We start from the raw sequence: 13,804 nt of genomic DNA, 5'->3' as shown, positions 1-13,804 counted from the left end.
ATGCATATAATCATAAAGCGCCAAATGATCAAGATATGAAGTTGAAGAATGATTAGTTGCACATGCATATAAATGCATTTTCAAATAAGCACCAGTGATCTCGTGGTCCCCTTAGCAAACACTGCATTGAACGTAAAATACAACGCAAACTTTCTGTTTTGGTTTATTTCCCACTAACGTCGTGCTCAATGAAGGATTAATACCAACTAGGAATTATGATCTGGGTGTGGCAGTGTGACAATTCATTATTAGATCACTTTCAATGAATTAAATAAAGATGTGTTATTTTACAGAATGCTCTTCTACGTGTAAGCATGGCATTGGAAATGCAAGATAAGGCGGGCGGGCTCCTAGCATGCTGACAGACCATTAGGAGCCACGGAAATAACCTTGAACACTTTTAATGCTGGTCAAGAGAAATGCACTTCTTTGACTGCCTTTGTGAGGAGAAAGCACCCAGGACGTCGGATTTCTCACGTCATTGCAGTCCCATCTGACAGTGTTTGCTAAAGGTATACCAGGAGACTATCACAATAACCCCCATACAAGCGCAAGCAAACCCCGTGTAGCGACATCTACTCCATACCTGCCAGGCTATTAAGCCGTTTCTGCTGTTCTGCAGTGAGGAAGGCACAAATAAACAAGGCATAAATGGGTGAGACATACCGTGAGCGCTATTTCTCATGCATTGCAGCGCTATACTTTGACAATTCAGTGACCTTTCCAGTGAACACAAACCTGCTATTGTCGAAAAAAAAGTCAGAAATAATGTAGGCATCTCTTAAAGCAGCAATACCTTCCTACTAGTCTGGAGTGCTTTGGTTTATTATTGGTGCCAACAAGTTGCTGACAGTAATCGATAGACAAAAGTATGGGAATCTCATGGCGTGAAAAGACGTCTCAGCAACTGCAGGGCTGAGCACGGCTGCCCCTTTGGAATGGTCCCCTTTTAGAGTAAGAAACTCTGGCTTTGAAAACGGGTAATGCTTAGTTGTTATACAACTAAAAAGCCGATTTACTATAAGCATACTCGTAGGACATGAGCACCACAGATAATGAACGGTATTGCTGCTTTAGAAACAGTGAATATTAATTAAGACATTGCCATCTGATTTGCTAAAATCTAAAGGTGAGGCATATGCATCACAGGACGTATCTCAGAACACATAACTGGCACATACCAATCAGAAAATATAACTCTATCATGACACAATTTTGATTTTTGTGTAATAAATGACATATTTAATCGCTAAGTCCTTTACATAAAGGGTTATTTATTTAAATGGACATTTACAACTATTAAAACACGATTAAAAATATTCGTTTTTCCCATTTTAAACTGATGCTTCCCTTAAAAACATAGTTTAAGTAGGGCAGGTTAAAAATGGTAAAAATAACCTCCTATCCAAAACATTGGTCTACTGTAAGTAGTTGGAATCTTTTTCTTTTTTCGACCATAAACAAACATTCCTTATAAAAGTTCATCAATTAAAAGTCAGGATTAGGTACATTCGTACTGGAACGATAACACCACTTGCCTTTGAATTTTAACCTTAATATTGAAAGGAAAGACTTAAATTACAAAATCTTAGCAGAAATAATCAGGAGCAAAATGACATTTATTTATGACTATTACATTGCTTGAAGATTGCTATCTTTGCTTCATTCCTAGCAACAGGTGTAGTACCTTCAGAGAAGATGTGGCAATCTTCCGGTGGCACTTACCGATGTCTGAAAGAGTACACCTCCGACATCATCACTATCAAACATCCTAGCCTCATTCACATCCAAACATGCTGAAAAGGATTTGCTGATAATGTCCTCAACTGGTTTTTGCCCACCCCCAATCCAACTGTCACCAGCTCATCCAAATTGGCATCTCACTTTCCCAGAAGCTACCAGCCACCTGCAAAGTACCCCAGCGCTCCATCCTTCTACCCATCACCATAAACCTCTACATGGCGTCCCTCTGAATGCTTCTCACTGACAGCAACATTACAATTCATCAGTAGGCCAATGACACATAGCTCTACATTAAAGTCTCCTCAAATCTCCACCTTCAATGACTCAGACATTGCTTCCTCCTCATGCAGACCTGGACGTCCAGCACCTACCTGAAACTCAACCAACCAAAACTGAACTCCTTCTACCCAACAACACCAACAAACAACAACTGGTTTTGGCTAAATTACATGAACCTGGAAGACTTCACCCCCCACTACGAACAAACGAGAAATCATTTGGTTTTGCTCCTGACAATGAACTATTCCTCAAGAAACACATATTAAAGACTACGAGGGCGTCGGTAGGCGTCGGGACAACAGGTACCAGGTAGGCACTGACCAGAAAGACTGGTCATCCCCTTACCGCTTCCCTCCAGGAAGCCTTGGCTAATAACCCACAGCGTATGCAAGAGAAGGGAATCCCCCTCTCACATATAGAAAAACGTGAGTGTATCACATAGTCTGTACCACAACACTAAGTCAAGTCTGTTTTATTTCACCACACCTTTTTAAAAAACGGTCCTGAGGAAAGCTAGAATACTCTAAGGCACTGGCTGAAACATGTCGACCATCTGAAGGACGCAGGGGACAGTAACTCGCCACCCTCACGCGTCCTGTAGCCTTACTTTTAACCGCTGGTGACGGCCCAGTTATTAAAATTTAATTTACCCTCGGGTACTGGGACCACCACCAAGCCGTTTAAAATCACAACTCACCCAACCTCACTGTACTCTCAGCAATATACCAGATCCGCTGTAATCAGGCGTCGTAGCACACCCGGGACATACTAGGTGTCACTAGGTGGGCCCGATGATGAAGCATGCCACCAACTAGGTTGGTGGTTGAGGGCTTCATGAATACACCAACAAGGTGCCCGTGACAGAACTAATTTGAGTACTGTAACACTTTGGTCAACTTAAGCTAGTATAGTGAATGGGCAAATTCACTTAATCATGAGGAATGGGACAAGGAAGCAGGAAATAGGGTGTTGCTGATGGATTAGTGTTCTCTGCCTATAACAAGGGCCTACAGTAACTAGCAAGGTCCTTTTTAGGTTTTGCCTGGCGAAAAGATGCGCTCGGCGCATCTTTTTCGCGCAGGCGAAAACCTAATGAGAATACTACGGGGGACAGGAACGGCCCCCGTCTTTCATTGGCTAGCTCCATAAATGGAGGCTAGCCATTGGAAGGCGGGCCTGTCCGTCAATGCCGGACCAGATTCGGGGGCGTTCCCGAGAATTTTTGGCTTTTGGCTACGTCAGCCGAAAGCCTGTTCTCGGGAAAGCCCCCGAATCTGGTCCGGCATTGACGGCACCCGCCCTCATTGCAGCGGCCGTCATTTCTGGGATCGTGTTGGTGTAAATAAATAATAATAAATATCCGGAGTGACGGGGGAGGAGTAGACGACGAGGGAAGAGGGTTGATGGTTGAGGCGAGTGGGTGAGATGCTCTGAAGGGACGAGATGCTGCGTTGCAAGCAGGGATGTTGAGGTGCCAGTCACTTGAGAACTGATGGCTCTGAAAGTCTGAGGAATGTAAAAGATTCATCTTAGAGGCTTGAAGGGATGGGGCAGAGTCATACATGCGCGAGGCTGGTGCTGATGCCTCTGAAAGCCTGGCTGGGCAGAAACAAGGTGCCGTTGCCTGGAGTGTACACAATTAATTCAGCCAGTGACTGCAAACAGGCTGAGTGAGTGAGTGCTGGAAGCGGCTTTCACTCCATACTCTCAAAGGGGTGCGGTTTCAGGTGTTGTGCTGCAGCCGGGCCTGTGGCGTCTCCGTGCAGCTGTGTGCACTGCTGTGCACAAAGTTGTTCCGACGGGTATGTATGCTGGTGTTTTTCAGTTAAGGTAAGGCATTTTGTTTATTTTGCTAATCTTATGTTTATTTCTTTGTTTTTCAGGTCCAATATTGCCCGTGGCGTCTCCGTGCAGCTGTGTGCACTGCTGTGCACGAAGTGGTTCAGACAGGTATGAATGCTGCTGTTTTTCAGTTAAGGTAGGGCATTTGGTTTATTTTGCTAATCTTATGTTTATTTCTTTGTTTTCTAGGGCCAATATGGCCCGTGGTGTCTCCGTGCAGCTGTGTGCACTGCTGTGCACGAAGTGGTTCAGACAGGTATGTATGCTGCTGTTTTGCTGTTGGAGGTAAGGCATTTGGTTTATTTTGCTAATCTTATGTTTATTTCTTTGTTTTTCAGGTCCAATATGGCCCGTGGCGTCTCCGTGCAGCTGTGTGCTCCACTGTGCACGAAGTTGTTCCGACGGGTATGTATGCTGCTGTTTTGCTGTTAGAGGTAAGCCATTTTGTTTATTTTGCTAATCTTATGTTTATTTCTTTGTTTTTCAGGTCCAATATGGCCCGTGGCGTCTCCGTGCAGCTGTGTGCACTGCTGTGCACGAAGTGGTTTAGACAGGTATGTATGCTGCTGTTTTGCTGTTGGAGGTAAGCCAGTTTGTTTATTTTGATAATCTTATGTTTATTTCTTTGTTTTTCAGGTCCAATATGGCCCGTGGCGTCTCCGTGCAGCTGTGTGCTCCACTGTGCACGAAGTTATTCCGACGGGTATGTATGCTGCTGTTTTGCTGTTAGAGGTAAGCATTTTGTTTATTTTGCTAATCTTATGTTTATTTCTTTGTTTTTCAGGTCCAATATGGCCCGTGGCGTCTCCGTGCAGCTGTGTGCACTGCTGTGCACGAAGTGGTTCAGACAGGTATGTATGCTGCTGTTTTGCTGTTGGAGGTAAGCCATTTTGTTTATTTTGCTAATCTTATGTTTATTTCTTTGTTTTTCAGGTCCAATATGGCCCGTGGCGTCTCCCTGCAGCTGTGTGCACTGCTGTGCACGAAGTGGTTCAGACAGGTATGTATGCTGCTGTTTTTCAGTTAAGGTAAGGCATTTGGTTTATTTTGCTAATCTTATGTTTATTTCTTTGTTTTTCAGGTCCAATAAGGCCAGTGGCATCTCCGTGCAGCTGTGTGCACTGCTGTGCACAAAGTTGTTCCGACGGGTATGTATGCTGGTGTTTTTCAGTTAAGGTAAGGCATTTTGTTTATTTTGCTAATCTTATGTTTATTTCTTTGTTTTTCAGGTCCAATATGGCCCGTGGCGTCTCCGTGCAGCTGTGTGCACTGCTGTGCACAAAGTGGTTCAGACAGGTATGTATGCTGCTGTTTTTCAGTTAAGGTAAGGCATTTTGTTTATTTTGCTAATCTTATGTTTATTTCTTTGTTTTTCAGGTCCAATCTGGCCCGTGGCGTCTCCGTGCAGCTGTGTGCACTGCTGGGCACGAAGTGGTTCAGACAGGTATGTATGCTGCTGTTTTGCTGTTGGAGGTAAGCCATTTTGTTTATTTTGCTAATCTTATGTTTATTTCTTTGTTTTTCAGGTCCAATATGGCCCGTGGCGTCTCCGTGCAGCAGTGTGCACTGCTGTGCACGAAGTGGTTCAGACAGGTATGAATGCTGCTGTTTTTCAGTTAAGGTAAGGCATTTTGTTTATTTTGCTAATCTTATGTTTATTTCTTTGTTTTTCAGGTCCAATATTGCCCGTGGCGTCTCCGTGCAGCTGTGTGCACTGCTGTGCACGAAGTGGTTCAGACAGGTATGTATGCTGCTGTTTTTCAGTTAAGGTAAGGCATTTGGTTTATTTAGCTAATCTTATGTTTATTTCTTTGTTTTTCAGGTCCAATATGGCCGGTAGCGTCTCCCTACAGCTGTGTGCACTGCTGTGCACGAAGTGGTTCAGACAGGTATGTATGCTGCTGTTTTTCAGTTAAGGTAAGGCATTTTGTTTATTTTGCTAATCTTATGTTTATTTCTTTGTTTTTCAGGTCCAATATGGCCCGTGGCGTCTCCCTGCAGCTGTGTGCACTGCTGTGCACGAAGTGGTTCAGACAGGTATGTATGCTGCTGTTTTTCAGTTAAGGTAAGGCATTTGGTTTATGTTGCTAATCTTATGTTTATTTCTTTGTTTTTCAGGTCCAATATGGCCCGTGGCGTCTCCCTGCAGCTGTGTGCACTGCTGTGCACGAAGTGGTTCAGACAGGTATGTATGCTGCTGTTTTTCAGTTAAGGTAAGGCATTTTGTTTATTTTGCTAATCTTATGTTTATTTCTTTGTTTTTCAGGTCCAATATGGCCCGTGGCGTCTCCCTGCAGCTGTGTGCACTGCTGTGCACGAAGTGGTTCAGACAGGTATGTATGCTGCTGTTTTTCAGTTAAGGTAAGGCATTTGGTTTATTTTGCTAATCTTATGTTTATTTCTTTGTTTTTCAGGTCCAATATGGCCCGTGGCGTCTCCGTGCAGCTGTGTGCACTGCTGTGCACGAAGTGGTTCAGAGAGGTATGTATGCTGCTGTTTTTCAGTTAAGGTAAGGCATTTGGTTTATTTTGCTAATCTTATGTTTATTTCTTTGTTTTTCAGGTCCAATATGGCCCGTGGCGTCTCCGTGCAGCTGTGTGCACTGCTGTGCACGAAGTGGTTCAGACAGGTATGTATGCTGCTGTTTTTCAGTTAAGGTAAGGCATTTGGTTTATTTAGCTAATCTTATGTTTATTTCTTTGTTTTTCAGGTCCAATATGGCCGGTGGCGTCTCCCTGCAGCTGTGTGCACTGCTGTGCACGAAGTGGTTCAGACAGGTATGTATGCTGCTGTTTTTCAGTTAAGGTAAGGCATTTGGTTTATTTTGCTAATCTTATGTTTATTTCTTTGTTTTTCAGGTCCAATATGGCCTGTGGCGTCTCTCTGCAGCTGTGTGCACTGCTGTGCACAAAGTTGTTCCGACGGGTATGTATGCTGGTGTTTTTCAGTTAAGGTAAGGCATTTTGTTTATTTTGCTAATCTTATGTTTATTTCTTTGTTTTTCAGGTCCAATATGGCCCGTGGCATCTCCGTGCAGCTGCGTGCACCGTTGTGCACGAACTGGTTCCGATATGCTGCTCTTTTGATGTTCGAGGTAATCTATCTTTTTGATTTTGCGAATCTTAGGTTTTTTTCTCTCTTTTCTAGATACAACATGGCCCGTGGCGTCTCCGTGCAGCTGTGTGCACTGCTGTGCACGAAGTGGTTCAGACAGGTATGTATGCTGCTCTTTTTCTGTTGGAGGTAAGGCATTTTGTTTATTTTGCTAATCTTATGTTTATTTCTTTGTTTTTCAGGTCCAATATGGCCCGTGGCGTCTCCGTGCAGCTGTGTGCACTGCTGTGCACGAAGTGGTTCAGACAGGTATGTATGCTGCTGTTTTTCAGTTAAGGTAAAGCATTTAGTTTATTTTGCTAATCTTATGTTTATTTCTTTGTTTTTCAGGTCCAATATGGCCCGTGGCGTCTCCCTGCAGCTGTGTGCACTGCTGTGCACAAAGTTGTTCCGACGGGTATGTATGCTGGTGTTTTTCAGTTAAGGTAAGGCATTTTATTTATTTTGCTAATCTTATGTTTATTTCTTTGAGATTCAGGTCCAATATGGCCCGTGGCGTCTCCGTGCAGCTGTGTGCACTGCTGTGCGCGAAGTGGTTCAGACGGGTATGTATGCTGCTGCTTTGCTGTTAGAGGTAAGCCATTTTGATTATTTTGCTAATCTTATGTTTATTTATATCACTCACTACTGCACTCTTCCTCAGCCTCTTACTGCATCATCCCTTCACTCTCTCCTCAGCTCCACTATATCGTCTCTTCACTGTTGCACTCTCCTCAGTCTCTCACTGCACCATCCTTTCACTGCTGCACTCTCTCCTCAGCCTCTCCCTGCACCATCCTTTCACTGATGCACTCTCTCCTCAGCCTCTCCCTCCACTGTCCCTTCACTGATGCACTCTGTTCAGCCCCCCATTGCATCGTCCCTTCACTGCTGCACTTTCCTCAGCCTCTCACTGCACCATCCCTTCACTGCTGCACTCTCCTCAACCTCTCACTGCACCATCCCTTCACTGCAGCACTCTCTCCTCAGCCTCTTCCTGCGCCATCGCTTCACTGCTGCACTCTCTGCTCAGCCCCCCATCCAGGCTGCAGCCCTCACTCCTCCACTACACCATCACTCACTGCTGCACTCTCTCTCAGCCTCTCACGGTACTATCCCTTCACTGCTGCACTCTCCTCAGCCTCTCCCTGCACCGTCCCTTCACTGATGCACTCTCTCCACAGCCTCTCCCTGCACCGTCCCTTCACTGCTGCACTCTCTGCTCAGCCTCTCCCTGCACTGTCCCTTCACTGATGCACTCTCTGCTCAGCCTCTCCCTGCACTGTCCCTTCACTGATGCACTCTCTCCTCAGCCTCTCCCTGCACTGTCCCTGCACTGTCCCTTCACTGCTGCACTCTCCTCAGCCTCTCCTTGCACCGTCCCTTCACTGATGCACTCTCTCCTCAGCCTCTCCCTGCACTGTCCCTGCACTGTCCCTTCACTGCTGCACTCTCCTCAGCCTCTCCCTGCACTGTCCCTTCACTGCTGCACTCTCCGCAGCCTCTCCCTGCACTGTCCCTTCACTCATGCACTCTGCTCAGCCCCCCCATTGCATCGTCCCTTCACTGCTGCACTCTCCTCAGCCTCTCCCTTCACCGTCCCTTCACTGGTGCACTCTCCTCAGTCTCTCACTGCACCATCCCTTCACTCTCTCCTCAGCTCCACTATACCGTCTCTTCACTGTTGCACTCTCCTCAGTCTCTCACTGCACCATCCTTTCACTGCTACACTCTCTCCTCAGCCTCTCCCTGCACCATCCCTTCACTGATGCACTCTCTCCTCAGCCTCTCCCTGCACCGGCCCTTCACTGATGCACTCTCTCCACAGCCTCTCCTTGCACCGTCCCTTCACTGATGCACTCTCTGCTCAGCCCCCCATTGCATCATCCCTTCACTGCTGCACTCTCCTCAGCCTCTCTCTGCACCATCCCTCCACTGACGCACTTTCTGCTCAGCCCCCATTGCATTGTCCCTTCATTGCTGCACTCTCTGCTCAGCCCCGCCCCCCATTCAGGCTGCAGCCCTCACTCCTCCACTGCACCATCACTCACAGCTGCACTCTCTCCTCAGCCTCTTACGGTACCGTCCCTTCACTCTCTCCTCAGCTCCACTATACCGTCCCTTCAAAGTCTCTCTCTTACTACCTCACTCTCACTACCCCACTCTCTCTTTCACTAACTCACTATCTCTCTCACTACCTCACTATCTCTCACACTACTACACTATCTCTCATTCACTCTCTCTCTACCTCAATCTCTACCTCACTACTCAACTCTCTCTTTCTCACAGCATCGCAATATCACTACCACAGTAACTATCTCTCTAACACACTACTTCACAACTTCACTCTCTCTATCTTACTACCTCACCCTCTCTACATCACTACCTCACTCTATCTATTACTATCTCACTATCTCACTGCCTCACTATATCATGACTCTCAAAAATTCACTACAACACTCTCTCACTACCTCACAACTTCACTCTCTCTCTCTCTCTCTCTCTCTCTCTCTCTCTCTCTCTAACTCACTGCTTCACTCTCTCTCTATCTCACTACCTCACACTCTCTCTATATACTACCTCACTCTATTTCTATCTCACTATCTCTCTCTCACTATATCACGACACTCTCTCTAAAGTTCACTACATCACTCTCTCACTACCACACAACTTCACTTTCTCTCTAACTCACTACTTCACTCTCTCTCTATCTCACTACCTCACACTCTCTCTCTCTCTCTCTCTCTCTCTCAAATACACTAACTCACTTTCACTCTCTCATACACTACCTCACACTCTCTCTCTAGCTCACTACTTCACAACATCTCTGTTTCTATCTCAATACAGCACAACAACTCTCACCCTCACTACCTCATTCTTTCACTACCTCACTCTCTCACTACTTCACTCTATATCTATTTCACTCTCCCACAAAACAAAAATAACTACATCACTACTCAAATTATATCTATAACACTATCTCACTCTCTCTCTCACTAACTCTCTCCATAACATCACTCTATCTATTTCCACATCACTCTCACTACCTAACTATAACACAAGTCACTCACTCAAAAATAACTACAACACTCTCTCGCTGACTCACTCTCTATCTCACTAGCTCACAAGTTCACTCTCTCTCTCCAACTCACTACGTCACTCTCTATCTCACTAACTCACTCTCTCTCTTTCTATCTCACTAAGTCACTTTCACTCTCTCTTACACTACCTCAGTCCTTCTCTATCTCACTATGTCACAACATCACTCATTGTTTCTATCTCACTACCACCAAAAATCACTCTCCATCACTAACTCACTCTTTCACTACCTCACTCTCTCTGTCTCACTCTATCTACCTCACTCTCTCTCTCACTACCTCACTCTCTCTATTTCTATCTCACTAAGTCACTTTCACTCTCTTTCACTACCTCACTCTCTGTCTCTGTTTTTTTTCAGAGGTAAGCCATTTCTTTTTTTTTTGCTAATCTTATGTTTATTCTCTCTTTTCTAGGTTCAACATGGCCCGTGGCGATTCCCTTCGGCGATGTGCACCACTGTGGACGGAGTTGTTCAGACAGGTATGTATGTTGATTTTAGTTTATGTTAGAGGTAAGGCATATTTTTATTTTTACACTGCACTGTCCTTTTACTGCTGCACTCTCTCCTCAGCCTCTCCCTGCGCCATCGCTTCACTGCTGCACTCTCTGCTTAGCCCCCCATCCAGGCTGCAGCCCTCACTCCTCCACTCCACCATCACTCACTGCTGCACTCTCTCCTCAGCCTCTAACGGTACCATCGCTTCACTGATGCACTCTCCTCAGCCTCTTACTGCACAATCCCTTCACTCTCTCCTCAGCTCCACTATACCGTCTCTTCCCTGTTGCACTCTCCTCAGTCTCTCACTGCACCATCCTTTCACTGCTGCACTCTCTCCTCAGCCTCTCCCTGCACCATCCTTTCACTGATGCACTCTCTCCTCAGCCTCTCCCTGCACTGTCCCTTCACTGATGCACTCTCCTCAGCCTCTCCCTGCACCGTCCCTTCACGTTATGATTTCTGTGTGGGGTCGGGTATCCGCCCCCTCCTCCCATTGGCTAGCTCCATAAATGGAGGCTAGCCATTGGGAGAGGGCTCTGTCCGTCAATCTCGGACCAGATTAGGGGGCGTTCCCGAGAATTTTTTGCTTTTGGCTACGTCAGCCGAAAGCCTCTTCTCGTCAACGCCCCCGAATCTGGTCCGGGATTGAGGGCACCCGCCTTCCTTCTCCTGTCTCACGCGGCGCCCGGGCCGTCACGTCCTGCTTCCAAAGTCGGGGGGTTTGTTACGGGCAAATTTGCGATAGGGCTTTATTCATGGCGCATGCAGCGCTGCCTCCTTCTGCTTCCCGCAGCGGTCCGGGCAGCTGCGTGCAGTCAAAATCTAATGGACCAGCACCGCGCCTAATTCAGTTACAGCTGAGCTGCACGTCACACAGTGATCGGCGATTGCAGCGGCCGGTGGTCGGAACACATCGCAAAGAAAGAAAGAAAGCGGTAACTGTGTCTTACCCTAATGGATTACTAGTAAACTGTGCCACTCCTAACTTAAAAATTGTTGCTTCTTAGAACCCTAACTGCTGCCTTTGTCGGTGCTGCTCCATTGCGGGGTTTAGCGGGTAGAGTCTTCGGGATTTCTGAGGGCCTCAGGATGCCAGAAAGAAGTCTGCACATAAAATGCGTGCTGTTGGTTCAACTAAGGGGTGAGAGGATACAGTGTGCCCTGGTACATGTGCCCTGTTACAGCTGAAGTTACTCTCTGACTTAAGTGACATTAAGCCCACAAACTCCTGTTGAGACGGTCGGGGTCACAGTACTGATGGATTCTGTGACTATGAGTGGTGCCGCTGCCCGTCCAATTATTTTCTGTGCCAGTGGTGTCGCCAAAGTCTGTCAGCAAAGCCTCTGTGATAGCCGGTGGGTCATGTTGATGTGTGCCGATGCCTGCGGGGTTGGGCAGGTAGCGGCGCGCCAACAGGGGCGGCCGCTCGGGGTTAATGATTTCAATAGTGTTAAAGTGCAGTTCGATTGTGATATTTACAGTTTTGTTAACAAGACGCTGTACTCATTTGCCTAAAGTCTTATTTATTCAGCCTATACCTATTCTGAAGTTACTCTCTGACTTAAGTGACATTAAGCCCACAAACTCCTGTTGAGACGGTCGGGGTCACAGTACTGATGGATTCTGTGACTATGAGTGGTGCCGCTGCCCGTCCAATTATTTTCTGTGCCAGTGGTGTCGCCAAAGTCTGTCAGCAAAGCCTCTGTGATAGCCGGTGGGTCATGTTGATGTGTGCCGATGCCTGCGGGGTTGGGCAGGTAGCGGCGCGCCAACAGGGGCGGCTGCTCGGGGTTAATGATTTCAAGTGTTAAAGTGCAGTTCGATTGTGATATTTACAGTTTTGTTAACAAGATGCTGTACTCATTTGCGTAAAGTCTTATTTATTCAGCCTATACCTATTTCCCTCATTTTCATTGCTTGATTTTGCGCGTGAGAAAGTGTCACTCGTAGTCAGTAAATGTCACTCTTAATTAAAGTACAATTCTGAAAATGTCACACAAAGCAATCTGAAACCTTGGGAGCTATGTGGGTGGAAAGATGAGTGGGTGGAAGGATGAGTGGGTGGAAGGATGAATAGGTGGATGGATGAGTAGGTGAAGGATGAGTGGGTGGATGGATGAGTGGGTGGAAGGATGAGCGGATGGATGCGTGGTTGGAAGGATGAGCGGATGGATGAGTGAGAGGATGGATGAGCGGGTGGAAGGATGAGCAGATTGATGTGTGGGCGGATGGATGTGTGAGCGGATGGATGAGTAGGTGGAAGGATGAGTGGATGGATGAGTAGGTGGAAGGATGAGCGGATGGATGAGGTGGTGGAAGGATGAGCGGATGGATGAGTAGGTGGAAGGATGAGCGGATGGATGAGTGGGCGAATGGATGAGTGGGCGGATGGATGAGTGGGCGGATGGATGAGTGGGCGGATGGATGAGTGAGCGGATGGATGAGTAGGTGGAAGGATGAGCGGATGGATGAGTGGGTGGATGGATGGATGAGTAGGTGGAAGGATGAGTGGATGGATGAGTAGGTGGAAGGATGAGCGGGCGGATGGGTGGGTGGAAGGATGAGCAGATTGATGAGTGGGCAGATGGATGTGTGAGCGGATGGATGAATAGGTGAAAGGATGAGTGGATGGATGAGTAGGTGGGCAGCTGGAGGGAGGGACGAGGGAGCAGATGTATGATGAGGTCGGCGGGCGCCTGCTTTGATAGATGAGTGGGTACCGGAATGGACAAGTGGGCAGCTGGGTGGGTGAATGAAGAGATTGGCAAGCGCATGCGTAGATAGATGAGCGGGTGGATCAGTGGCTGGGTGTTCAGATGGGTTAGATGAGTGGTTGAATTTGCTATTGTAAATGACAATGCCATTTATGTTAAAAAAAACATAAATAAAAATAATGTCAAGAGCAATGCCAATAGCTCTAACTTTAACAAAGGCAAAACCATTGCATTGTAAATGCTTGTTTTTATTCCAGGTTCTTGTATTAGGTGATCAGGAAGTTCAGACATGAAGACGATTCTCCTACGTCTACTTTGCACTGCACTGAGTTATGTATGCAGTAGCCCATGCTAACACTGAGGTGTTGGCCAGAAAAAAAGTCATCCCCTAACCCCCTATAACTACATGAATTGATAATGTAATATAACGTATTAAGTGCAGTGTAATGAATACAGTATAGTCTGAACAATATTGGTAGACATATCTTTACTAATAAAATCTGAAAATACGGGCAAAACCCAAAAGTACAGACTA

The 13,804-nt window shown here is 46.4% G+C and overlaps 1 protein-coding gene across 33 annotated transcripts in view; it reads right to left on the bottom strand.

Moving 5' to 3' along the window:
* The window catches only part of SORBS1 (sorbin and SH3 domain containing 1), a 1,099,691-nt gene that overhangs the window by 351,178 nt on the left and 734,709 nt on the right, over positions 1–13,804 (bottom strand). For 31 of the 33 annotated variants that reach the window (XM_086922349.1, XM_086922367.1, XM_086922341.1 and 28 more), the window contains one exon: positions 587–616. The exons of the other annotated variants lie outside the window; for them this stretch is intronic. In XM_086922349.1, the coding sequence (XP_086778475.1) occupies positions 587–616 (30 nt within the window). The remainder of the gene's footprint in view (positions 1–586; positions 617–13,804) is intronic. 33 annotated transcript variants of the gene reach the window in all.

This window comes from Lissotriton vulgaris, chromosome 5, assembly GCF_964263255.1.
Source record: "Lissotriton vulgaris chromosome 5, aLisVul1.2, whole genome shotgun sequence".
Lineage (NCBI taxonomy): Eukaryota > Metazoa > Chordata > Amphibia > Caudata > Salamandridae > Lissotriton > Lissotriton vulgaris.
This window is presented reverse-complemented; position numbering and strand designations above follow the sequence as displayed.